This window comes from Mesocricetus auratus, unplaced genomic scaffold, assembly GCF_017639785.1.
Source record: "Mesocricetus auratus isolate SY011 unplaced genomic scaffold, BCM_Maur_2.0 Super-Scaffold_15014, whole genome shotgun sequence".
In the NCBI taxonomy this organism is placed as follows: domain Eukaryota; kingdom Metazoa; phylum Chordata; class Mammalia; order Rodentia; family Cricetidae; genus Mesocricetus; species Mesocricetus auratus.
In genome coordinates, this window is record NW_024429186.1 from 1986175 (window position 1) to 2014039 (window position 27865).

General features: G+C 44.9%; 1 protein-coding gene across 1 annotated transcript in view; it reads right to left on the reverse strand.

The window, feature by feature from the left end:
• The window catches only part of Rapgef5 (Rap guanine nucleotide exchange factor 5), a 225919-nt gene that overhangs the window by 44677 nt on the left and 153377 nt on the right, over window positions 1–27865 (reverse strand). Inside the window, 2 exon segments of the mRNA XM_040742315.1 lie at window positions 3528–3606; window positions 27505–27593. Of these exon segments, the coding sequence (XP_040598249.1) occupies window positions 3528–3606; window positions 27505–27593 (168 nt within the window).

A 27865-nucleotide genomic window follows, 5' to 3' on the forward strand; every position in this document is an offset into this window, starting at 1 on the left:
TTAATTCTACCAGTGTGTCTGCTTGCACATGTATTCATTTTGAACATGTCTAGCAAGGAGGAATGTAGTGATATATTATTATTCACGATCCATTAAAGCTTGACTCGGTATTCTGAAAAGCAAAGCCAGTCTCAAGCTTGTAGAGGTCAGGCAGGGGTGACACACACCTTTAATCCCAGCATCCAGAAGCTACACACCTTTCATCCTAGGACTCAGGATTAAGAGGTAGACTGATCTCCCCGAGTTCTAGGCCACCCAGGGACTCACGAGATTGAATCAGTCTAAAAGAGAAACAGATCACCGGGTCTTTAATCCCAGCACTAGAGGGGTGTAAAAGATAGAAACAGCATCTTCAGTAGTCAGTATAGGCATTTGGTCTCCAGCCTCACTGAGGACAGGCAGCAGTTTGAGACTTGGGGAAGAGCTTGTGTGTGGGTCAGTCTTTTCAGCCTGAGCTTGAGGTGAGAGCTAGTGGCCGGCTGACTGCTTTGCTTCCCTGATCTTCATCTTGAACCTCAATATCTGCCTCTGGGTCCTTTATTTGTGTTACATTTGAGAAACTCTTGGTGAAGATCTGGGCTTCAACCATATGTCATATTTTAAGTCTCGCAGCCATACATCCACAGAAGAAAGCAATTTCATAACTGGCAGTGTTCAACTATTATTCCCAATTTATAGTTACTAATATTTATTTTCTTAACCTCGTGTTCCCTGCTATATTACCTTCTAGAACACTTACTGGCTTTTGTATTTGTTCTTCTGCTTCACTGTAGTAGGGCATAGGTTTTTATAGTTTGCCCAGGCTTAATTATACTGATTTATAAGTGGAGTATTGGGGGAAGGGCATGGGTGAGTTACAGGTTCTTTGGAATGCATCGAATATTAGCTGGCTGGCCCTGGCTACCAGCTTCATTGTAATGTGCTTTACTATGGTAAAAGCCAAAAAAAAGCCATTCAATCCTATTACAATAAAGATACCCATATAAAATATCAGAGCACCGTGAAATGGTTGCAACCTATAAATAGTGCTTAAAAATATTGGGAAAACAGACAAACAAAAATGACCTAGATCATTCTTTAGTACTGGACTATGACAGGTATCTCTGTGAAGGCAGGAGCAAAATTGCTGTTACTTGATGCGGATGTCACAGTTTCAATTGTGGTTTGTGTGACTTCACAGATAGCAAGAAACAAAAGCAGTCGTGCAAAGAGACCCGTGGCGTAAGCTGTTTTCTATTCTGTGGACTTTAATAATGAAAAGGTTGCAGAAATAACTAGGATTTCGTATAAAATGTCTTGGTTAAAGACTGAAAAACACAAATACCCAAGGAGACCCTCAGACATTCTTTGGGAACATCCACAGGGACATTAAATTATTAAGTGGTAATAAAAATCATATTAGGATCATAGCTGAAGACAACAGTTTAAAGGCATGTAATTTGTGACAGGATGCAATTCTTATAGTTAATGGGCGGTGATTGCTTTAGCGTAGGTAGGCATTAAAATGTAGATGAAATTAGCTCACAGATTTTTTTTTCAAAATACATCTGAAGGAGAAATTTAAAAACTTATAACTACTGTTGATTTAAAAAAAAAAAAGCACCTCACTTGAAAACCACGAGAAAAATCTGCATATTGCTGAAAATTTTCAGATCCAAAATTAAACACTTTCAAGGATTGGTTTTATGAGCCAGATTTTAGAAACCACCAAAAATACCTACAGCTTGGCTTATTCGGAGGATTCGGTGAGGCTCCAAACAGTTCATACATAAATCTATGCCATTTCTAGTTCACACACACACACACACACACACACACACACACACACACACACCTACATCAATATATAAGTACTCTTTTGGTGTTGTGTGTGTGGACGTTGTGTTTGCGTGTGTGAGCAGGTTCACACACACGTGCGCCTGGAGGTCAGGTCAGAGGTCAACCATGAATGATGACATTTGCTGGGAAACATCCACTGTTTTGTTTGAGACAGGGTCACTCACAGGCTCCCACTCAGGGCAGGCTCCCACTATCTGGCTAGTGAGCCCTGCAGCTCTGCCTGCCTCCACCTCCCCAGAACCAGGATTACAAACTCCCGCCAGACAGACAGACAGACAGACAGACAGACAGTCACTACGCTGAGCTCGGTTCTGGAGACTCTGCTGAACTGTCTCTGAAAGCCCTGCTTGCCTTCATAGACACCCAGCGATCTCCCTGACTCACTCAGCCCTCTGAATGCTGGGTTACAGCTACATGACACCAAGTCTGGATTAGTCAACTTTTTTGTTTGTTTGTTTTGTTTTTCAAGACAGAGTTTCCCTGGATAGCCTTGGCCATCCCGGGAACTCCCTCTCTCTGTCGACCAGGCTTAGTCGTGTATTTTTTTTTTAAGGGATGTTTTACTTTCACTTTATGGACTTTTAAAGTATTCGTTTAGGTGTGAAAAAATGCAGTATGGTTGGGAGACATATAACAATTATTTAACAGGAAAGGAATCTTAAATGGCCATTACCGTTAGGCATTAATACAATCTTTGGCTTATAAACCATTTTCCTAAATATTTTGTGTAGAGTAGATTGGAAGGGAACCTCTGGTTTGGTTTAATAAAAGCAGTAAAGTATTTTTTTATTAAATGCGTAAGGGCTATAATTTTTTTTTTTTTACGAGACAGGGTTTCTCTGTATTGTTTAGGAGGCTGTCGGTCCAGCCCGGCCTTGAACTCACAGAGATCCACCTGCCTCTGCCTCCAGAGTGCTGGGATTAAAGGTGTGCCACCACCGCCCGGCTGCGTAAGGGCTAATTAACTAAATTAATTTATTAAATACTCAGTTGCTTTGGAGGCATCTTCTCTACTAAGCACAGTTGAGGCAAGAAGCCCTAGTGGAGACTTCTAGACAGTTTATATGGGCTTACGCCATTAAAGGGTTATGTAGTAAACACTCCAAAAAGATTGACAATGGCATCTAGGGATGAAAGTAGGTTTCTTATTGGGGAGAACAACTCAGGCATCCAGGGATGTTTTCCCAGGAATATCACACACACACACACACACACACACACACACACACACACACACACACACACACACGGGTGGAGGGGAGCTACACAAGACATCTAACTCTGAATGGCTGAATCTCTATAAAAACACTGTTGTTGTCAATCCCTCTTGACCTCTTCACTTGGGTTTACCTGAAGGCAAGTTTACTGCCAGCTCCCTAAGCAACCGGAAGAAGCAGATGTAAAGCAAACATGATTTACACAGCACGCTTCGCCCACAGCACAGACCATGAAGGCAGCAGCCCTGCATTTCCCACTCGATACCCTTGTATATCCTGCTGCATTTCCCGCTCGCCTACCCCTGTCTGTCCTGTCTCATTTCATCCTCGCCTCGGGTATCATGGCATTAATATTTAACGCGTCTACAACTCCGCCGTGGGTTGAGTAAATTAAGGAAGGCAGTTCATTCGCAATGCAGGGTGTCTGCCCGGAGGAACCCTGCACAGCACCCTGAAGTTAAGGAAGGATATTGCCTTAACAGCGCCTGGCACAGGTCATCAGTCGTCATGAACACGGTGTATGTGAGGAGGAAGTCATCGAGGAGCGTCTCTGCAAAAGAAGAGAAGAAACACAGTGTGAGCAAAGAGAGGGCCAGAATAGTGTCTGCTGCAGGGACACGGTGACTGATGGGGGCTAGAGTAAAATTCCACCAACAAATGCACTAAGTATTAAATGTGACCTTTAAAAAACTCTTTACACCGACGCTTCAAACACTCAAGACAAATTTTCTCAATATGCCATTATTATTCCATTTACTAAGAGATCACTTATATCTGAGAGTAGAGGCGTCTCTGAAAGCTCAACACATGAATAATGTCTTAAACAATGAAGTTCCTAAGCCTTCTGAGGTATGTGTGTGTGTATATGTATATGCACACACACAGTACAGTTTTACAGGAAAAAAAAGCCTTCAAAAGTTCTGATAAAGTAAGACTTGGCAAGGCCATTCATTTTTATTGAGGGTAAGAATAAGGGTAAGAAAAACCACAAGACACACATCGGGTCCAAAGGTCATTTGTTCACATTTTCCTTTCAAGCCCATCTGTAAGAAGTTGGTTTGGTGGTAGATGAAGTGTTTGCCTAGCGCTAGCAAGGCCTTCAGTTTGCATCAATACCACACAAAAAGAAAAGTTGGGAAAGTGACGCAAGATTTTCTTACTACGGTGAGGAGGGACGGACCCAACTCCAGTGAAAAACCAGGAGCCTGAAATTCTAGCCTAACAACAAAATGCTTCTTCCTAATTCCATTTACAATGTCACGTTTTCAGTTAATGTACAAAACAATAGGCTTCAGTGTGACATTTCAAAACACGCTGATCATTGCACTCAGTTCCTTTTGCTCCCCTACTTTCCGTGTCCCCCACCCTACAAGCCCCAGTCCCCCCCCCTTTTCCCCTTCTTGGGTGTTTCTGGAAAAGTTGGCATGTGATATGGGGCTGCAAAACGGGCAAACTCTGATCCCCAACCACAATTTCCAAAGCAGCAGAGCTCATGTGTAAAATACAAAACAGTTTCACAGAAATCTCTCTGCCCGGTCCCTTTATCATTCATCGTACAGCACGATTTAATTTTCAGGTGCATGAAGCAAACTATGAAGGCAATGAAATTATGCAGCGTTACAGACTGAAGATGGACACCACCTCTACCTTAATAAATAGAAACCTGCTTCTTAACACGATGGAATTAAGAGGTGGAACACTTGACATGTCAGTAGGACCGTGTGGAGTCTTGGGGGTGGGGTGGATCCTTTAGGGATGGGATCAGTGACCCTTCAGGGGTCCCGTGTGTCTGTCCCTGTGTCTACGCTGTGAGTGCTCAGTGAGACGGGCTTTGAACCAGGATCAAGCCCTCACCAGGCAGTACCTTCGTCTTGAGCTTCCCAGCCTTCATCGATGTGAGAAACCACTCGGTATGTGGTTACTTTGTAAGAGTAATCTTGAGTCCATGATCTACATGTTAATAAATGCCTAGGTATAACTAATTGTCTACTACAGAGCTCTGTGAAGACTTAACAACAACAACAACAACAAAAGATTCCAGAATATAGTTAAACACAACTAGTTACATCTGCTCTAAAAAAAGAAAAAGATCAAATGCAAAACAACAAGGCTGTATCTACAAATCAAATCCTGCTCAAATAAGAGAACACCTATCAGCCTCAGAGTTATTTCTAGGTTTGACTTGGTTACAGAATAACAAGATGATTCTGCTCTACGTTAGGCAATGGTTTTGTGTGTGTGTGTGTGTGTGTGTGTGTGTGTGTGTGTGTGTGTGATGGGGGAATGTCCTTCTGTATATGTGCTTCTCTTATTGGTTGACGAATAAAACACTGTTTGGCCAACTGGCCAATAGAGGCAGGAGGACAGGTGGAACTAGGAGACAAGGAGAATTCTGGGAAAGGTAGGCAGAGAGAGAGGCCTTGGAAAGAGACACCATATAGCTGCCAAAGGAGTAACAGGTCTGGGCATTCTCAAATATTTGAATGCTTAATTATCAGAGAGTGGCACTACTTGAGAAGGACTGGGGGTGTGGCTTTGTTGGGGTAGGTGTGGTCATGTTGGAGGAAGTGCATCACTAGGGGTGTGGGCTTTGAGGTTTCAAAAGCTCAAGCCGGGCCCAGTGGTTCCCTCTCTTCCTGCTGTCTGTGTATCCAGAAATAGAACTCGCAGCTGTTTCTCTAGGTCTGCCTGTGTGACACCATGATCTCTGTCATGATGATAATGAACTGAACTGAAAGCTGGCTCCAATTTCATGCTTTCTTTTAGGAGAGCTGCTGTGGTCATGGTGTGACTTCACAGCAACAGGACACTGACTAGACACTGCTCTTGGTGCTGGGCTTATGGGTCCATGCACGGCTGGATTTTCCATGGGTACTGGGGATTCTTGCTTAGACCACACACACACACACACACACACACACACACACACACACACACACACTCGGGCAGCAAGCACTGTTACCCATAGAGCCTAGAGCCGTCGCCTTTAAATTGCAAGAAGTCATTGGAGTGAGCCACGGTGCTAATTAATGAAGACTATAGTGGAATTTTTTTAACAAAGATATTTACAATTTATACAGGGTCTTAAGTTCAATCCCCAGCACTGAAGGGAAGACTTTTTTTTTAATAAGTCATAGTGTATCAAAACAATATGACAAATGGCACCTAAAACTCACTATAAGGCTAGACGTTCAATGTTCTGGACATTAAAATATGCTCGCAAATTACTGGCCTGGCTTGCTGCTACTCTCTTATCTGTTTATCTTTTGTTGTTGTTGTTGTTGTTTAAGACAGGGTTTCTCTGTGTAGCCCTGGCTGTTCTGGAACTTGCTCTGTAGACCAGGCTGGCCTTGACCTTCCTACCTCTACCTCCGCTTTGTGAGTGCTGGGATTAAAGGCTTGTGCCATTACCACCTGGCTTGCTCTCTCTCTCTCTTCCTGTCTCTCTCTCCATATATATATATATATATATATATATATATATATATATATATATATATATGTTTCCCCCAAACAGGTGTTCACAGGCTTTGTTGGGTGAAAGTTAAGCTTAACATAAAAAAACATTGTGTGCCTCATCAGACAATACACAGCCTGTACTTACAGACCAGCTATAAGTCCCACAGTCTTTCTTTATAAAAGCCCCAAACCACTCACTTAACCTAACAGCCTGTTTTTAAAGATTAGTAATTATAACGACAGATTTGGGTACATGCAATGACTTCTATTACCGTTTTAAGGTATTTGAACTTAAAAATCAACCGCATACATGATGTCTGAAAGACCCACGGTAATTTGGAATGCATTCGAGAGCTATCATTTCGGAATATCTTCCCCATACACAGTAAACTTAGGCTAAATATGATTGCTAAAAGCTCTTTTAAAAACATTTCTACTTCACGTGTCTGCGTGTTTGAACTGAATGCATATATTTGTGTGCCGTGTGTGTGCCTGGTGCCTGTAGATGACAGAAGAGGTCACTGGATCTCCTGGAACTTGTTGTGAATGGTTGTAAACTGCCTTGCACGTATGTTGGGAGCCAAACTCAGCCTGTCTGCATGAGTAGCAAATGCTCTTAACCAATGAGCCAGCTCTTCAGCTTCTTACGGAAAACACTTAACTTCTCTGGCTGGATTAGAAATTAAAATGCCCCCCTTTTCGGCACGTCATGCAAGACACAGACGATGGGAAGGACGACAGACCACCCTGCTCTGAGGTATTCCGTAACCCCCACGGGTAGGAGCCACCGACGCTCAGAAAGGACCAAGGGACCACATTAGGAACTCCGCACATTTGAGTGGCACTTAAAATGCTTGATATGACAGACAGGTGGGGATATTCTTACTCTCTGCTGAATCTAGTGAGGTAGAAACTATTTTCCAATCAAGAATGCTCCTCCGCCGGGTGACTGTGGCGTACACTTTTAATCCCAGCACTCGGAAGGCAGAGGCAGGCGGATCTCTGTGAGTTCGAGGCCACCCCTGGTCTACAGAGAGAGTGCCAGGACAGCCTCCAAAATACAGAGAAACCCTGTTTCGAAAAACCAAAAAACAAAACAAAGACTTTTCTCCATTAGTAGCTAAGCTTAAAAAGAACACCACTGACTTTGACATAAGCCACCATTCCATGCCAAACAAACCCTCAGGTAATGAGTGGTGAGAGTCTGGTCAGATGGTAGCAACCCACTTGGCATTCAGTTCAATTAATCAGCTCGCATATCACAATATTTTGTGAAAAGCTTTGACCCAGAAATGCTTATTTCCCCCTAAGCTACAACCATATTTAATATTCAACAGCGTTTACCTAATTATCTGTCATAGAAATATTAATTAAAATAAAAACAATGAGGCCATATGAAAACATCTCCAGTTAAAAGTCTAATGAACAGAACAGTTAAAAATCCCAGCAAATAGATCAGATTTCCCAACACTCCCAATTGCAGTCTTTCTTTTGAAACCATGGTTATTTCTCCCCATGTAACAAGCTTTCCTTTATTCCTTTGCTGCAAAGATTAAGAATGTAATTGAGAGATATGAACAAAAAGTATAATCAAAAGCGGTGCACTTCAAATAAAAGTGCATTTCATTTTATACCATCCATGCTTCAAAAAGAAAAAAAAAGTCTGTCCCGCTGGTATTTAGAGATTTTGTGGTTTTTGTTTAAGAACCACAATGACTGTGAATGATTCCCAAAGACCATTAGCTAGCAACAGCTGTTTAGAAAGACTAGCACATCCACCAGTATCCGTATTAAAGCACAGTAATTATCCATGATGTTACATAGTGCTTAATTAACAGTAATTTAAGAATGTAGGCAGAAAAGCACTTTTGTATTCATAAAGACATCTTTCATTTAAACAGATCTACACACTCACATTCTGATCAAGAGATGTGTTCATTTTGATTTCTAACACTATGAATTCCCAGGTATTAATACACAAAGAGAACCGTTCTTTAGGGCTCATCATTAACCTTTGGGAATGTTCACTGCTTTTGTGTTTTTATTAGGGTAGGGTGCTGGGGACTGAATCTAGGGCTTCATGTAAGTTAAATACCTACTACTTCCCCAGTCCCCCCCAAAAAGAATAATGTTAAGGTAGCTTTTTGAACTTTGTAGGTGTTAGTGTTTTGGGACAGGATCTCCCATGGTCCAGGCTGGCCTCAAACTCAAGAAAAAACTCTGAGCCCCTGGTCTCCTTCTGCACTCTCCCTCCTGAGTACTAGGATCTATAGACATTCACTACCACACACCCAGATAATTTTTCAACTTCCCTTTCATAGCATAAAAGTTATATTCAAATAATCATTAACCCTGGAAGCAAAAAGAATTCTGGTTTTTTAAGTACTACGCAACTTGATAAATAAGCAGTTCAAATCTGCAGCCTTGGCAAAGAAGGCTCCAAAAATCAGATCTATGATCAGGCTTACTGATATGTCATAGAGCTTTTCCTATCACCTGCTACTATTTTTAAAAGTAAGGTACAGCTGGGTACTCAGGAGGCAGATGTCGGCAGATACAGATCTGCGTAGGTAAGTGAGTCACACTGAGGATGCCGGGAAAAGGTAGTTGGATATTTACTAAGATAGAGAGAAGTAACTTACACGAGAAGCTGAGAACTGGATTAGCTCTCTACGGTCTCTGAACTTAAGCCGGGATCCAAGACAGAGAGAGAGCTTTCCTTCCTTTCTTCCCCTTTATCCCTCGCCTTTTCCACATACCTGTGTCCACGCCCCAAAAGGGTATGGTCAGTGCCTCGGGCATGTGAGATCTCCCCTACACGAGTTTGAGGCCAGATTGGTCTACATAGGGAGTTCCAGGAAAGTTATGGCTATATAGTGAGGTCCTGTCTCCAAAAACAAAACAAAAAACCCTAAACAACCCCAACAAAAACTACCCTCCCCCAAATAAAACAGACCAACAAACGAAAGAACCCCAGAGCTGACACTGACAAGGGGGCCAAGAGTCTGGACCTAGGCGAGAAGCTAGTACTGTTATTCTGCTGAAGGAATAGACTGTGACAATTAAAATGACGCCTAATGACATACTGCTGTCTACCCATAGGTTAGTGACTCGCTCAGTCTTCATCAGAGAAACTTCTTCTTGCAGTAGGTAGAAATTAACGCGACGATGACTCACAACTAGACAATGTGCAGAGAACTTCAGAGCGCTCCCGTTCCTAGACCGGACATTTCTACCAGACCCTTCTCCTCAAGGCTCGGTGGGCTACCTGGAAGAAGCTGCAGAGAGACTGTAAGAGCCAGCGTGATGGATGACTTAACCCTGCCTTCATGACTCCAAGGAAACGGTGTCCTTAGGACACAACAGGACAGACACACATAGGAATGCACAGAGAGCGCAAAGGCTCAAGCCAAACAGGGTCTCACGGCTCTGAGGAAGGGACCTGGACTTGGGGTCCTGTCTCTAAACAAGAAGCCATTTGCAATTGATACCAGATGGCAAAGGGAGGACTCTCCCATGGAGTTTTGCTGGGTAGAGAAACCAAAAACTTCAGGGTAAGCCCTATGCTCGGGAGTAGGTGACCAACACAAAACAAACTCAATGGTATTTTTTGTGGGCTCTTTTTTGTTTCATTTTGCCTTTTTTCTTTCTTTTTTTGACAATTTTTTGTCTCTGACTGGTCTTTTGCTTGTTTGATTTATCTGTGTGTGTGTGTGTGTGTGTGTGTGTGTGTGTGTGCGTGTATGTGTTTTGAGAGAGAAAAAGAACACAAAGTTGGGTGGGTAGGGAGTTGTGGAAGAACTGGGGGAGAAGAAAAACATAATCAAGACATGCTGTATGAAAAAAAATGTTCAATTAAAATTAATATACCAAGGCATATGGAATCAATTGTCTAGTTTGGGTTCATTTCACATCGGTAAATTTTCTTCTGTGTTTCAATGAGAACAGTTCCCCCTTTTCATGTTTACTGCGGCCAGTTTACTTTGGCAAAAGAAATCTCTTTTGAGTCTCCTCATGGTTGCATCAGGGTGGGACAGTAAGAGGTTTGGTAAGAGTCTTTTCATGAGGCCATCATGTGAATGTAACTTGGTTAATGGAACGGATCTAAGTGTTACCCAAAGGGGTAAGCTTCCGTTTGGCGTGTGAAAAAAAAATATGTATATATAAAACCCGGAACCACCCCAAACACTAGCATCAGGAGTCCAGGGCTCCTTAGGAGCCGTTACAGAACTCCTCAGTCGTCTGAAGGGAAAGGTAGCCAGCCAACGGAAGGCAAATGGCAGCAGCCGCGTCATTCAGGAATGGTAACGGGGATACCCAACGTTCCGACTGGCTCACCTTCCTCGGCGCTCTGGGAGAACTTCTGCTCCACCCAAGCCTCTACTTCAGGGACACTGGGATCTGAAGCACACCCTCCTGAAAGACATCCTACGACCCTTGGTTTCCAGGAGCCAAGGAAAGCTTTGTATTTGAAAGACCCTGTTTCTTTACGGTCCTGGAATGTTACAGCCTACCATTATTATTGTTGTTATTATTATTATTTAGAGGTACTGCCAAAATACATGTCATAATTTGACTAAGCTGTCTACAAAAAATAATCACGTTCTGAGTTTGAACCATGGGTGCTATGATGCCATTACAGCCAAGGACTCTCCTAGTGTTTATTAACATTTCTGGAAAGGATGCAGGTGATTTCAAATACAGCTCTTCAGCAGCTTTAAAATTTATTCAATTCCTGCTTACTTTTATAATTTCCTCCAAGTTTTGATTTTAGGTATGTGGTACACACACACACACACACACACACACACACACACACACACACACAGAGAGACAGAGACAGAGACAGAGAGAGAGAGAGAGAGACTTATTTAATGATGTTTCTATAGCAAACCTTAAAAGCCACCCCTTTGAAAGACAGAGACTTTACAGACAGGGCTTGGGTATGGTTTTCAAATAATTTTCTTATTCGAAGTTGTAACTTAACTTGAAGTTTATTTTCAAAGTTGTAAAACTGTTAAGGAATCCCATCTTTATTTCCTCTGGGAAGGAATGGCTTGAATATAAATGCTTTTCTGTTCTTAGTTCAAACCCACACACTACCTTTAGGAGTGTTTTTGAAAGGAGTGCGGCAAAGCAAAGCACACAGAGTCTCTCTCCCTCCCCCACGGCCCCGACACTCCCTTCCCTCTCTAGACTGCCACACAATGGAAGAACGTGCACGGGGTACCCGCTGATAAGTGGGGTGTAAGAGCCCTCGCTGTAGCTGCTGCTCCAGACCAATTAGCTGTCTTCAGTATCTGGAATCTGTGCCTCCTGTGTGTGCTTTCCAACCGGCCTGGGAGGCTCGGAAAATGTCATGAATGCATAGGGGCCCATTGTGGTGGTGCGTGCCTGTGATCCCAGGACTTGAAAACAGGAGGAGAGATGTGATTGTTGAGGCCGGCCTGGGATATACATACATACATACATACATACATACATACATACATACATACATACAGCACTCTGTGGACATGGGGGTTTGTAAGCACCCACAGCATAGTAGTGAATAGTAACAGAAAGCCAGTTACGGTCTAATTCAGAGTAAGCCTAGGAAAGTAGGTCGGGGCTGATTCCTGGTGGGCCTCTGAGAGTTGGCTAGGGATCCTGGGGCTCCTTCCATAAGGGAACAGGGAATAAATGGAGACTTTTGAGGCGAGGGGTTACAAGGAAGTTTCCGCAGGATTGATCCAGCCACATCAGGACTGTCCTGGTGGAGAGGGAAGAGTGAGGGGAGGGAGCTGAGTTTTCCTCTACAAACGGTGGCATTTGGATTTCCTAGGGTAGTCAGACTGAAAGCTATTAGGCAAAGTTATCAAAGACCAATATACAGGCTACGGTAATGGGAGCCATACGCAAGGAACCCTAAGGCTGGACTGAATTCTCCCACATGCCCAAGGAAAATACAAGATGTGGTCTAGAGTCAAGCAGGGTAGACTTTCATATGTGGGCAGTGGTCGGAAAAGGGGGGAGAAGAAGGGAGAAACAGAATTGGGAAGAGACTGTGATCCAGCTGCAGGTCTCACTGATTAGAGACAGCAGTTGCTCTCTCATGAGCCAGGAGGAAAAATATCTTCATGATCTCAACGCAACATGATTTCACTTAACAGCACAGAGCGGGTTGTGGAAACCGCCACGGGTGCAAGACCTTTCACACCGATTTGTCAGCAACTACCGATAAAAGACAGCATCCTGGTTCCGAGACTCACTAGGTCTGACGTCCGTTGACCTCACTGAGCTACTGACTGCTGGCTGGTTATGACTAACATCACACAAAGATGCAAGCTGTGTTCCTAAGTGCCTACCAAGTAAACATGCTGTAGCTTCAGAAAACAGAGAAAAGTTTACTTTAAACATAATGTTTAAATTAGAAGCCTGAAACACGGCTATTTCAAGCCGTTAATAATCAGTCTAATAGTTGGGTCAGTTCAGGTCCTGCCTGGTGTGACCAGCCTCTTTCCAAAGTTTGAAATCTACCACACACCATGGCATACATGCTTTTCACACACACACACACACACACACACACACACACACACACACACACACACACACACAATAATTCTTTAAAGAATAAAATAGGTTTTTTTCTCCTCTTGGTACACCAGCTTGGCACCCTGCAATTCAATGCTCTCACAATCAGCGCTCAGAGTCAGTTCGGGTTAAGAGCTCAATCCTACAAGTGTGCTCTTTTTTCCAGACGCTAATCGCAAATCCCAGGTTGTTGCCTGTACTTCCTGCTAGTTAGTTGTAAAATACCTCAAATACCTCTTCATGTTTGATCATTTGTTCCCCTGGTACAACTCGGGGATCCACTTCCTGGCTCTTTACAGAGGCTGGAACAACAGATGGGGGATGAGCGGCCTCCTGAGTGAAGGATTAAACAGGACCGGGTCTCAAAGCAGTGTCCCTGTGCAAGAGGTCCCCACCTTCTCAGCACTCAGACATGTTCAACAACCTGGAAGCTCCCCACATCCCATCCTGTGACCTAGGGCTCTAGGGAGGTGTCATTATATAGGCGTGATTGGATAAATCATGGGACACTGGTAATTGATTTCTAGCTCCAGGCTTGAAGGTGGTAGGACTAAAACCCTATTGGTCCAGTGAGGTCTTAGTCTTTCTAACCAACAGCCTCTATCCTGAAGTTAGTTACTTTGGGATTCGACTACCGGTCACCTTGCTAGCATACAAGAGTCAGTCTTGACTGCTCTGCAGATCCAAAGGGCCTCACGATTTCTCCAGTTAGGAAACAGCAACTAAAACCAAATACTGAAAAGTTGCTCTTGTCACTCCCATCATGCAGGACATTGCATGGGTTTGAGAACTCTGTGACCGAGGACAGACCTCAATGCCTTTCCTAAAATGTCACAAGATAATAAAATTGTGCATTAAAAGTTACTTCCATAAATTTTATTTGTGCCACTGCTAACATTCAAGCCACTGACAATGAAATACCTTTCTTTCTTTCTCTCTTTCTTTCTTGTTCTCTCTCTCTCTCTCTCTCTCTTCCTTCCTACCTTTCTTTTCTTTCTTTCTTTTTTTTTTTTTTTTGAGTCAGAGTTTCTCTGTGTTAGCCTTGACTGTCCTGGAACTTGCGTTGTAGACCAGGCCGGCCTCGAACTCACAGAGACCCGCCTGCCTCTGCCTCCCGAGTGCTGGGATTAAAGGCGTGAGCCCATCATCTCCGTCTGTCCGTCTAATTTCATTAATGAAAAATACATTTTTTTGGAGTGAAAGATGTAGAATTCTCAAATATGAATCCAACGGCCTGTATCCCCGTTATCAGACATGGAGAAGGTGCGTAGCAGCTAAGTAGGCATCTAGACTAAGAGGATGGGGCTGTGTGTAAATGTTCACTGCTGAAGTGACTGAAAGGGCCCAAGCTACTCTAAACTACGTGCAGGCCTTTGAAATGCTTGAAATCACAATATGTTTGTGTTTCTTTAAAAGAGAGAGAGACACAGACAGACAGATAAACAGAGAGAAATGTGTAGCCGTGGCCTCAAGTTCCCTGTGTCACCTAACAATTGTGTGTGGTGGCACACTCTGATGATCCCAGAATCCCAGGATGCTACCACTTTAGCTGCTAAGGTAGGAAGACTGTCAAGTACAAGGCTAGGGTGACTCTGTTAAAAAAACAAACAAAAAAACACCTCCTGGAGGGAGGATGGAAGAAGGGAGAGAGAGGGAGGGAGGGAGAGAAAGATGGAGGAGGAGATAAACCTCTCTCTCTCCACACACACACACACACACACACACACACACACACACACACACACACTTCCATGTATAAAGTTACAAGCCATTTCATCCTTCTCTAAGAATCAACCTTTTCCCCAGGGCACCTTGCTCCCCAGATACTAAAAACGAAATAAAGCAGTGTGATTTCCAGCTTCACCTGCAGAGGGATGTACGGGGCCCTGACTGAGACTCCGTTCTGGCCAACGGGAACAAGACCAAGGCTGTGTGATACACAGGGGTGCTCGGGCCTCCACTCTTGGGGTTGCAGTGACAGGCATGCATGCTAGCATTCACCCCGCCTTTGGAATCCGTGCCCTATTGGGGTGCGCTGGGACGGCCACCTGGAAGGAAGAGTGGCCTGGGCAGCAATGGCAACACATTTCTCCACAGCTGCTTACACAGGAAAGAGAGAGAAATCCGCGCCACATTTCAACCGCCCGAGAGTTTCCTTACAGCACACAGCCATGTCTAATCACAAGTAATGCGTTGATACCACAAGTCCTCAGAGGCCCCAGGACAAGATCGCACATGTGATCCGGTTCTTAGGAGTCTCAGCCAAACAAGAAGGGAACATGTCAGCAGCCGTTGGTGTTCTGAATCTGTCCTGGCTGACCACAGCACCGTGCGATTTGAGAAGTCGCTGGGCCACCCCCCCCCCCCCACACACATACGGAGAAGACTCTTAAACAGTAGGTGTACCTTGTCAGAGTTCCGAGGTGTATGCACCATGCCAACCAACACCAACAGAATCCGTGTTCTGGAGTTATTAGTTGGCATGGAAACCGGCATGCAAAGCCACCAAGCTCAGGTGAGACTTCATAGTTTAGGTGCACTGTTATGAGGAAAAGGAGCCCAATTTAGGATGAGATGATCATCAGGTTTTCGGTTTGTTCTCTGTGCTGGAGACGGGACTCGGGCGTTCTTCCTACGCCTTCTGTTGCTGAGTCATTTGCCCGTGCTTCTATTTTTCCCAACAGCACAGTGTGGGATATCAAGAAAGACCAGAATAAAATGCAGGAGAAAACTACCTTGGCCTGATGCGCCAAGTGACCTTTCTTCATAGCAGGCATAGAGTGTGCTGACTGGACACAGAGAGGACAGCAGAGGCTCACACACATAGACAGCAGAGGCTCACACACAGAGACAGCAGAGGCTCACACACAGAGACAGCAGAGGCCTACGCAGAAGATATCAGAAGCTCACACACAGACAGCAGAGGCTCACACACAGACACACACAGCAGAGGCTCACACACAGACACACACAGCAGAGGCTCACACATAGACATACACACACAGCAGAGGCTCACACACAGACATACACACACAGCAGAGGCTCACACACAGACATACACACACACACACAGCAGAGACTCACACACAGACAGCAGAGACTCACTCACACAGTCATTGATCTAAGCTATGTCCCCCTTTGGGCTGGGCGCTCGGGCACAAACACCCATCTAGACACACTACTTTAACTGGCATGATCGTGTTCATGCTGAGTGGTGCTCCCTTAAAAGTTGAGGCTCGCCAACAGGCTTTGTAGAGGCAAGACCACCAGGCCTGGAGTGGAAGAAGGAACTTCTCTGAAAATTATGCTCTGCCACTTTTCTGATGATGGCAGGATATTCTGGAAATTTTTGGTTCTGTTTTTCACACTGTCCATCCTTATTTGACAATCGTGACTAATTCCATATTTATTTCCAAGATTTGGGGGAAGGAGTGGCAGCCCAGCAGGAACTGAAATCAACAGAATCAAAGGCTGGTTTCAGTTGTCAGCCAAGGAAGCCCGAGGGCAGAAAGGCAGGGTAGTGAGAGTGTAAAGGAAGGGTGAAATGAGCTGGACCAATGGAGCAATGAGGAAAAGATGAATTGCGGGAAGAGTGAGGGGAAAAAATTCTCCCCGTACAAAGACTTCTCCTTCTAGACTTGTCAGCTACAGCAGTTCCGTGACATTGTATCCTTTAAATGAAGCTACAATTTGATTGAAACATGCTGTGAGGGATTAACATGCAGTGATTATAATCAAAGAAGTGACATCAGCTAACAATCCTTCACACTGACAAGACTGAGAGCACCTTCCACACACCCGGGGGGGGGGGGGGAGGACAGGGACAGACAGACAGAGACGGAGAGTCAGAGACAGGGACAGAGAGACAGAGACAGAAAAACATGGAGACAGGGACAGACAGAGATAGGGACAGACAGAGACATAGAGACACAGAGAGACAAAGACAGAAACACAGAGACAGAGAGACAAAGACATAGAGACACAGAGACAGAGAGATAGGGTCAGAGAGACATGGAGACAGAAAGGTGCAGACACAGAGAGACAAATAGAGACAGAGACAGAGACAGAAACAGAGATACAGACAGGGACAGAGAGAGACTGAGAGGGATAGAGACAGAGATAGACAGAGACCCAGAAAGAGACTGAGAGAGACAGACAGAAGACATGGAGACAGAGAGACCAGACCGAGACACAGAGACAAAGAGAGAGACAGAGACATAGAAACACAGAGACAGAGAGACAGAGAAAGACAGAGACATAAAAACACAGAGAAGAGACAGGGACAGAGAGAGAGAGATAGAGAGACACAGACAGGGACAGAGAGACACAGAGAAACAAAGACAGAAACACAGAGAGACACATAGAGACAGGGACAGAGAAACAGGGACGGAGAGACTGTTTCCTTTCCCTTCTGGTAAGACGACGAATTTTACTTGAAGATGTCTCAAGCATTTTGAGATTCAGACAAATAAACTGATAATCTCTAAATCCATCACTTGTACAAAGGACAGCACACATCTCTAGTTCAGGGTAAGACACAGAAAGAGACAGACAACAGTTTTTGTTTTTCCAATCTTTGACATTAACATATTTTCAGGTTTTTGAGGAACGGGGTTATATATGCTTCGGCAAGCATGCTACCACAGAGGCACACCCTAATCTTCCAAATAACTGCAGTTGCTGCTGTTACCAGGAATGTAAGAGGGGGCATCAAGCTCACTACGGACAATGTCTGGGCTCATGAATTCCAGTATCTTCACAAGGCCTGACAAATATCTCACATACAAATGAATACGGACCAGGGCATTGGTGGCACACGCCTTTAATCCCAGCACTCGGGAGGCAGAGGCAGGCGGATCTCTGTGAGTTCGAGGCCAGCCTGGTCTATAGAGCAAGTTCCAGGACAGCCTCCAAGACAATACAGAGAAACCCTGTCTTGAAAAAAAAATGAATACGGAAACAGCCAGACTCAGGCAAACGCCCATGTGTTTCTAGTAAAAGGCAGCATTAAATATGCCAATATAATATCCAGGACTTACTGAGAAAATAATAATAAACTATAAGATATGAAGGCAGAGTTTTTCTCCAGAACAGAGGTTCTCAACCTTCCTCACACTGCGACCCTTTAATATAGTTCCTCATGCTGTGATGACCCCCACCAAAAAATTATTTTCACTACTCCATAACCGTAACTCTGCTACTGTTATGAATCATAATGTAAATATCTGTGTTTCCCCATTGTCTTAGGCAAGCCCCTGTGGAAGTGTCAACCAATCCCCAAAGGTGTTGCAGCCCACAGGCTGAGAACTACTGCTCTAGGCAAACCAAAAACCACAGTTATCGAAAAACAAGGAACTTCACTGAGGATATTATTTCCCCAATGAACCTCTGATGGAAAATGAACAGAAGTTGTCTGCATGGTCATTTTAAATGACTGAATGTTTTAGTTCCTGCTTTGCCAATATACAAACTCATATACACGCTACTTAAAAGGTCTAGTGAAATGCTTTCTCTATGTAGTTCACTGATACCACTGGCTAATCACTGCCCAAGTTACCTTCCATTGAAAAGAACTTGTAACAGCTTGCATTAGCTCTGATGATGCCATTCGTAATATTAAAAATATAATTCAGATACAAACTATAGCTCAGATGTGAAATAAACACGAGAACGTTTCCAGAAAACAAGCATCCTGCAGGTTAGGGTCATAGCTCAGCTGGTGGAGTGCAGCTGAGTCTCACACACGCAGCTACAGGTTCAAATCCCCAGTACTACACATAAGACCAGCATGGCGCACACGCCTGTTCTCCCAACGCTCAAGAGGCACAGCCGGGAGGATCAGAAGTTCAAGGTTATCCTGGGGCTGTGAGGCCAGCCTGAGGGACATGAGGCCCCGTCTCAAGGACAAGACAAAAGCATCCCAATGATCCAAGCCCATGGAAATAGGTACTCTGTATCAGATGTGCTGCCCCAGTAAGCCCTTGTCCCACGTGTTACACCGTCATGGACACGCCCACATTTCTACCACCAGTCAGTGTGTGTTAAGGATGCTGTGACCAGTCAGACTCACTTCACTTCATCTGGCTTCACTACCAACAGGAAATTAATTAACCCTCAACCTACGGGCCCTGCAAAAGGATCAGTTCCCTTGTCACCATACATAACTGCACGCTCAAAGGTGTTGTGAGTGGACTGACTGACCCAGACGACGGACATACCAGACGATGTCCACAGGAAAGAAATGGTGTACCCCATGTCTCATCTGAGAGTCCAGGTCTAGGCTGGTCTGTCTGTCCGTCCCTCCCTCCCTTCCTCTCTCCTCCCCCTTCTCCTTCTCTCTTCCTTAAACATTCTCAGTTAGCTGCCCTGATGGCCATCCTTCTCATACCTGGAAGACAGACAGGTCATGTGTGCGCTGGGGAGGAGGTTTCTCTCAAGTGAGTGTAAGTAAGGCCAAGTTGAGCTGTGTTCACTTCAGAGATGCCATTCACCCATGATTCCAGTTTCTAACAAGAGTGGTCTTTGGAATAAAGCTAGGAGTACATCTGGGCTCATTTCTAGATTGAAACGTGCACTCAATCACTGGCACAATTTAATTAACTTCTACCTCAACATCGAAGTCCATTAAACGAGGACGATTATTCTGCACAAGGACCCGCCTAATGAGGCAAGGTTTGGATAAATGAATTGTCATTTTGAGTGACCTTTGAACCCTGGATTTCAGGTCTGCAGGGACCTCAGGCTTCATGTGGTCTAAGGTCTCTCTCTCTCTCTCTCTCTCTCTCTCTCTCTCTCTCTCTCTCTCTCTCTCGTGTGTGTGTGTGTGTGTGTGTGTGTGTGTGTGTGTGTGTGTGTTTAATATGAGGCAACTGAGAAGAATTACTTCTACTCAGTTCTAATTATCTCACCACTTAGTTAACGTGAATTTATAAAGTCTCCCAATGCTTCAATTATGCTTGACAAATGCATTCTCTGTATTATTAGCAGTTAGGAGAGAAGCTAAAGGAATTGCAAAAAAAAACCTAAATACAACATCAAAAACAGCCTCACCCAAACAAACCAAACAGAGAAGGGCAGTACAGCAGCCCAGAGCAGAACGAAAGCCACATCTTAATGGGAGCCCAATTGCTCTGACTTCTCTGATACCGTTGGGGGCATTTTTGCTATCACTGTGCGTAGCTGGGCCACATCTTGGCCCTTTGTGTGAAAACAAGACTTGACTGGTCACTGGTGCTCTTCATCTTCTGAGGCACCTGGGACATGGGCTAATGATGAGTTTAGCTTTTCCTTGACTTTATTTCTGCTAGTTTACATACAAGCAAAGAGCCCAACACTTAAAAATGACAGTTCCGTAGCCTGAAAAAGGCCTGGAATGGCATCCTTGCTCTCTGCCGTGGCAAAAGCTACTTTCCCAGTTTCAGAGGGTTGAAGGTGACAGCCTTGCTAAATGTTTCCAGGCAGGCAGATTCCTTAGCTTTCGGAGCAGCTACGTAGCAGTAACGCCTAGTCTAAATAAACACACATCAGATTTCCTTGTTACTTCAATTAAGTCTATTTTGTTGGGTTCCAAACTTTCGCGCTGATTTTTAAGATCTTTGAGTCTACTAACGCACTTACAATGTACTTGCTTTGGAAGATGTGGATTACAGTTATCAAAGCTGCCATCTGCAACAATACCAATTACCCATCTTTCACCATTTAAGATGCAGTATTTTCCTCATTTTGTTTACTCTTTGTTTCACTCCACTAGAAGGTAAGCCTGTTTTGTTTTCAGTTGTGTCCATAGCACTTACTAATAAAATGGTGCCTGCTGTTTTATTTATACTGATATTTATACAGAGAACAAAAGAATTAAAATTTCAAAGGCACTAATTCACATGCGTGTAGAGGCTGTACAGTGAAAGATGCATTTTTAAGAACACGGAAGTAATGTGTAAAGTTAAAACTCGAGAGCACGCAGCAGGGTATCTAGTGTAAAGATGAAGTGTAGTGTATTTCATTGGGGTTGGGGGCTGTAGCTCCTCTCCTGCAATAGACTGTTTCTAAAGATCCTAAAATGGCTTGGTGGTAAAACTCTGCAAATGGATTTTGCCAGCAGCTCATAAATCAGAGCTACCTGCTAGACATATTGCTATAGTATAATTTCTCAAAGGAACTTTAAGTTTCGCGGCAATGGCTATATACACAAACACTAGTAAATCCCCACCACATATGGCCCGTTGAGTCCTGGATTTCAAGGACCACACTCATCGACATTCTGTTCTACAAGGCTCTAGAAACACAGCAGCATTATCAGCAGCACGAGATAACCTCACTTCCAATCTCCAGACAATTCTGGAGGATGCCTACTTACATCCTGGGACTCCACTTAGATCTAGGATTTTATGGTTCTTTGGTATATTTTGGAAATGAAGAAGAGAGCCCTTTAAGGAAAGGCGTTTGGCGGCACATGACACTACAGGGCTCATCTCATTTATGGTCTCTTCCACGTCTCCAGCTGATTTATTATCTTGGACTCAAGGCTTTAAAAGCTCATTTTAGCACAGTTTCTACTATACTGAAGGGTGTTCACCTGTCTTAAAACACAATTTTCCACAGAGGCAAGCAGTCCCAGCTTACGAAGCCTAAGAACAGCGCAGAGGTCTTTGTTGTGTAAGGACTTTTGTAAAAATCCAAATGGATTTTGTTTGCTCGACAGGGGATGCCCTTCTGTATATATGTTTCTCTTGTTGGCTGATGACTAAAACACTGATTTCCCAGTAGCCAGGCGGGAAGTACAGGCGAGGCTATGAGATGAGGAGAGTTGGGGGAGAGAGGCAGACAGGAAGAGATGCCATGTAGAGACTGGGAAGATAGGAAACGCCAGGCATTCTCTGGTAAGATAAGGCCACGTAGAAATACATAGATTACTAGCTGTGGGTGAATAATTAAGAGAGAGCTGGCCAGTAAGAAGCCCTAGCCATCGGGCAAACAGCTTTGTAATGAATACAGCGTCTGTGTGTTTATTTGGGACAAAGCTGGGGGTGGGACCAGGCAGGACAGAAACCTCCATCATCACTCACGCTCTCTCATCACTTCCTTATCGTCCCAAGAGTGGAAACCAAGTGGCTGTGAGTCCAGTTTTCCCCTCCGAGTACGACCCTTTCTCAGAACTGCTCAACGGAAGGCCTAGCAGTGCAGCTTAAACTGTTAACCCGGACCATGTCAGACTGCAAAGGCCCGAGGAGGTAGAGGCCAGTGGTTCTGAGGCTAGACATGGAGCCCTGGAGAGAGGAAGCCAAAGAGACGCTAACAAAAGGGGAATGATGGCCTTTGCTCTTACAGGCAAGTGTTTTAAGACCCACGACAGCTCTTTGGAAGGCTCTCAGAATCATAGCAGTGGGACAGGCACAGCCAGCATCCTACTTTAGAGGCCTGCAAACCTAGCCACATATTACCATACCCTGGGGACCTGTCGAGATATAAGGCCTAGGTGAGACAAAATCCCCAAGGGGGTCACAATGTCTGAGCACTAACTGAGCACCCTTCGCTGGGGTGCATGTACAGCTACAGACAGAACTACATCGGTCAGTGGGTCACACGACATTGCAAAGAGATTTGGTGGAGGAGGCTTAGCGGTGGCGTGTGCTTGGCTAGTTTGTACGAAACGTCCAGCATTCAGTCTTAGTGCGTGCAAAGTAGTTCATGCACAGAACAATTATGTGAAAATCATAGAAAGACTTGCAGTATCTAAAACAACGTCTCTATCCACCCTCAAAAGGCTCAGCTGTAACAGGGTCGATGCTAGGCTTATTGTTGGCATAGTGACCTGGGCAGGGAAGGCAAACTCAGCAAGGAAGGAGTTCCAAAAATTTTTTTCTATTTTTTCAACCAGCATTCTTTATATATTCCTCTTTTTAAAAACAATCACATTTCAAGGTTACTATGAGCTGGCTCCTGGCAGGGAAGGAGACAAGAATTTAACAGAAAACAAGGGCTCTGCCCTTGCCCTCACTTAGTCAGGGTTTTATGGTGCTGTGCTCAACAAAGTCTCTAGACCAGCAGTTCCCAACCTGCCCCTTGCTGCAACCCTTTAATACAGTGCCTCAGGTTGTGGTGACCCCCAACCACAAAAGCTACTTTGTAACTAATTTTGCTACTGTTAGGAATCACAATGTAAATATCTGTGCTTTCCAAAAGTCTTAGGTGACCCCTGTGAAAGGGTCATTCCGCCCCACAGGGGGCTCAATTGAAAGGCTGAGAACCACTGCTCTAGGCTCAACACCAAGAACCCTCAGGCTCTACCCACCCTCCCCAAAGGCAAGCACAGGCCAGCTACAGAGCAGGTATAGCCTCCGAGGAACAGGAAGGGACGGGCTTCCTCACTCACGGGTTTAAAGCCAATCAACCACCAGCATGGAGGCATGTATGAGGACGGAGGCAGGCTGTAGAGACACGTCTATACAGAGGTGCATTAACAGACTACACAGAATGACAGCCTTGTGAAACTAAAGGGGGGGGTGAGCGGGGAGGGGGAGCAGCTATAGCTTAAAGAAACCAGGTCAGGTCTAATGACAAGAAAGGTAGGCTTCCTCCTTTCCTGTCAGCTTGCCCGGTTTTCCTGAGAACCTGTTTTTCACTGGTGCACTTTGTTCAGAGGGATGCATACGGAATTAGGAAATGAATATAAGGACATAGGAAGCCACCCATCAGACAGGTTTTCCCCTTGCTTGGGATAAGAAGCCATTTGTTTCTGCAGAAGCACCTGCAGCCCCAAATTACTTCATTCATCCTCTGCAGGAGGAAAAGGGTTAAGTAGAAGCAGCACCCCTGTGCACAGCAGGGCATCAGGGCAGCCAGGACTCACACCTGCCCTCCCCCCTGCCCTCCCCCCCTGCTCCTCCACTCAGCATCCTCTCCCTTCCTTCTTTCTTTCTTTCTTTCTTTGTAATTCCCAGCCTGGGAATGCCTGGCGATGTCTGTCCTATTTCTGGGCAGATGAAAGATAGAGCTGTGGAAACTGCTGGATTTTTTCTCTAACATTCCTGAATGTTTCAAGTCAGAACCTGAACCGGTGAAAGAAAAGAGAAATCTTTGAAAACAGCTTCAATCACTTCTCACAATCAGAAACAGATATCCAATGGCTACCCTCAGCTTTTTATTTTTTCCTGTCTAAAAGAATGAAGAAGTGTGTGGAAAAGAAAAAAAAAAAAACAATGTCAAAAATTATATTTCAGTGGACCTCCCTGCTGCTTGCTAGGGGTGGACTATTACCGATTCCTCAACAGAAGGGTGTTTGTTTATCATAGATTAATGAGGACTTCAAAGTTGCCTGCAAAGGAAGACCCGGGTGCTTAAAGGTTTGCCTGTTTCCTACCAGCATCCTCTATTCTTCCTTGATAAAAGTGTAAAAACTAAATATGCTCATGCGTTCGTTTGTTCATTCATTCACTGCACACATATCACAGGGTGGCACCTGTATCTGGTGTCACCAAGACAGGAAAGACATGCAGAATCACGAAATCACCTCGGAGATTGTAGGAGGACCAAATGACTTAGAGATGTCGTCCAGTAGGCTGCCTTTATGCACCTCTAAAATTATGACTTGGTGACCGACCACTGCGCGGATGGTTTCTGTTCTGGTCTTGACTCAAGGAGCAACAGAAATGAAAGTCACCTCTCAGAGCCTTCGCACCGTTCTTACTCTATTCCATGCAGTCTACTTCTTCTGCCTCAGTGGGTAATCAAGCCTCCCTGTCCCCTGTGGTCACCGGAGCCCACTCTGCGGGGCTTGCGCGCTCTTTCCACAGGTGAGCACCTTCTGTGAGAAAGGTGTGAGCATCCATTGTCTGGTGGGCATGGGGATGAAGGGCTCTCACAACAGCTCACCCAGGCTTCCAGAGATCTCCACTTCTTTCTTTCCATCCTCCTCAGGGACACCAGGGCCATGTGTAGGGTCAACCATATGGCAACATGGGTCCCATATGGCTCCATCTCACGAAGAGAGACTTGACAACGTAAAAAAAAATGCCGCTGTATACTTTTATTGCGGCCCCATTCTGATTCCCTCCGTCTGTCTTCCATATGGCTTCTGCACCTCTACGAGGCTCTCACACACGAGTCTCCGTCAACCTGACCTAGGTGTCACTCACCTCTGTCGGTGATGAGGGACCGCCATTGCTTTAAAAATCCAATCCATTTAGTATTCAAACTAGAACAAATCATAATCACTTCTCTTCCATTTGAGTACACCTATTTTATATTTATAGCTTTAGAACTTATCAACAAAAACCAGGTGGTAGTTCCCTCCCTGAAGTTTCAAGGAGAGCCATACCACTTCCCCATAGGAGTCTCTCATACACACACACACACACACACACACACACACACACACACATCACTTTCTCAAAGTTGGTTTTTTTCATTTTCACAAAATTCTCCTTTGATGAGAGGAAAAGTTATTACTGTATATACTTTTTCCAAATGGCTTTGCAAAACTCCGAAGAAGCACTCGTGTCCATGCGTCTCTTCACTGAGACTGAACAAACGAGCAAGATATCAGGTGAGGCTGGCCCAGACAAACCCCTTCCTGAAGCCCCCAAGTTCAACCCGATGAGTTCTCGATCCTCTTTGTTTTTATGCGTTTGCCTGAAGTGGCATGTCAGTATAACTGAGAGGAGAGCAGAAATAAATGTCGACAGACAACACGCACATTCCATTACAAGCAGGAGGCAACTCCTGGCACTAGAGACATGAAGGTGACCGGTTATTTCCAGTGTCAAATATTGAGCGAGTCCCTGGGCCATCTCTCTCAAAAGTAAGGAGAACCAGCTGCAAGTCTAAGCCAGCAACAGAGCACTTCCTAGCTTTCAGGAGGCCCTGGGTTTGATCCCCAGAAGCACAAGAGATTAAAAGAAAGGAATATACCGACTGAGTGATGTTATAAAGGGGGGAGGGGAGGTGAACAAAACAAATTATTCTTAAATGATTTCTGTGCTTAGAATGTTAAGAAGCAGACGTCATTCCACACTCCATCTCTGAACCCTGCCTGCCCCACGAGTCCTGCCCTTTCTGTGACAGGCAACTTGCCCATATTCTCTTCTCAACAAACCTCTGGCTAACAGCACAAGGGAACTCATCTCATGGTTACATCCATAGGCAGAGCACTGGAATGTTGCTCAAACTGACAAAGTGTGAATTTTCAGATATGCACACTAGCCCGGTGACTGTCACTAGGATACTTTTATTTTATTGAGAATGGCTTATTTCGTGCATGTAAGCAATAAGAATTACTCTTTCCCAATTGTATCCAAAATAAATATTTAACTTTTAAATTAAGCAATGATATTGTAAGATCCAAGGTTGGGTCATGAAAGCTTTTTTTTTAAACCTATTCACATATTTCATATATCATTGCTTTTCTTACTGTCCTTTCTAAAGCACCACTCATAGACCCGACAGAACGGCTGGGACACTAGGGAACTTGCTCCTGGGCTGGCTTTTCAGTCTCTCCTGTGTGTAAAACCCAAGCAGTTACAACCTACAGCTGCCTTTCTGGATGCAATCAATACACAGCACACTGTGGGGGTCACAGGTGCCTTTGTAGTGCAGTCATCGGATCAAGTTGCAAACTTCAGGCTACTGCAGGAAGCCTGTTCCCTGGGCTAACTGCTCTAGGCTGAAACAGATTACCAAGGCTGGTTAAGGGAAGCAAGCAGTACTCCTTCTGTGAGAAGACATTTATCGAAGAGAGTAACATTGTTTCCAAATGCCGGTAGAAAGCTAAAAGCTAAACGTCTTTTGGTTTCAGTTGAATAAAAACGACAAGACATTTGAGCAATAAGGCTTTGATCTCCGGTCAGGGAAGCTGTGACACACGCAACACTCCAATCCTCACTCTGGGCAAGCAGTTTGTAAACACTTGGAATAGGGGCAGAAGTTGCTGTTGCAGCCGAGGGGCTGCAGAAATGGTTTTCAATTGGGCAAGGAGGGTGCTGTCACCACTCACTCTGCATTTCCCAGGGACCAAGTGAAAGCCTGTTGGCGCCCCCCCACCCCCCTTAGGCTGCTTTTCATAGCACAGGAGCTATTGAATACTGGCTTCTTGCCAAGTGGCTTTACGTGAGATATGGCAAAAATGACCAACCACGCACATCTGCCTTCACCTCATTCTCTTTCCACAAGCCACTTCCCAGGCGGCTGCTCCAGAACTACATGTGTCCATTTACTGGATTGAAACAAACAGAGCACGCTTGGGGAGAGCCACACACAAAGCGCAGCTTTTCCAACCCATCCTGATTTCCCAAACAGTGGGAGCCTCGCCCCTAGGGGATGCTGACAGTGGGGGGTGGCACCAGCTGCTGCTTCTTTGGAGGCAGGAGACCCCACGCATACAGTCCCCACCCCCTCCCCACCACCACCCCGGCTGGCTTACCTGTTTCTTTGTGCTGGACCTCTGCCAGGTGCAAGTCATTCAAAAGGTGCTCCAAGATCTTCTCCGGGGTCCCAGACACCACCACGTATCTGTCAGAGAGCAGAGAGTCCACTGAGTCATCCTCAGTGGAAGATTGTGAGCGGCTGCTCCATTCATCATCCTCGTCTTCTTCGTCGATGTATTTGAAATAAGGCACATCGAAGGTAGGCAAGGGCAGCTGGCGCCCGGGCAGCGCCTCGGAATCTTTCCTCTCCAGATGGGGGTCAAAGACCCGCAGGCGGGAGCTGCCCATTGTGAACAACGGTGCCTAACAAAGGCATCCCCCCCCCACCTCCCTAAAGGCTAAAAGATCTTGCCATCC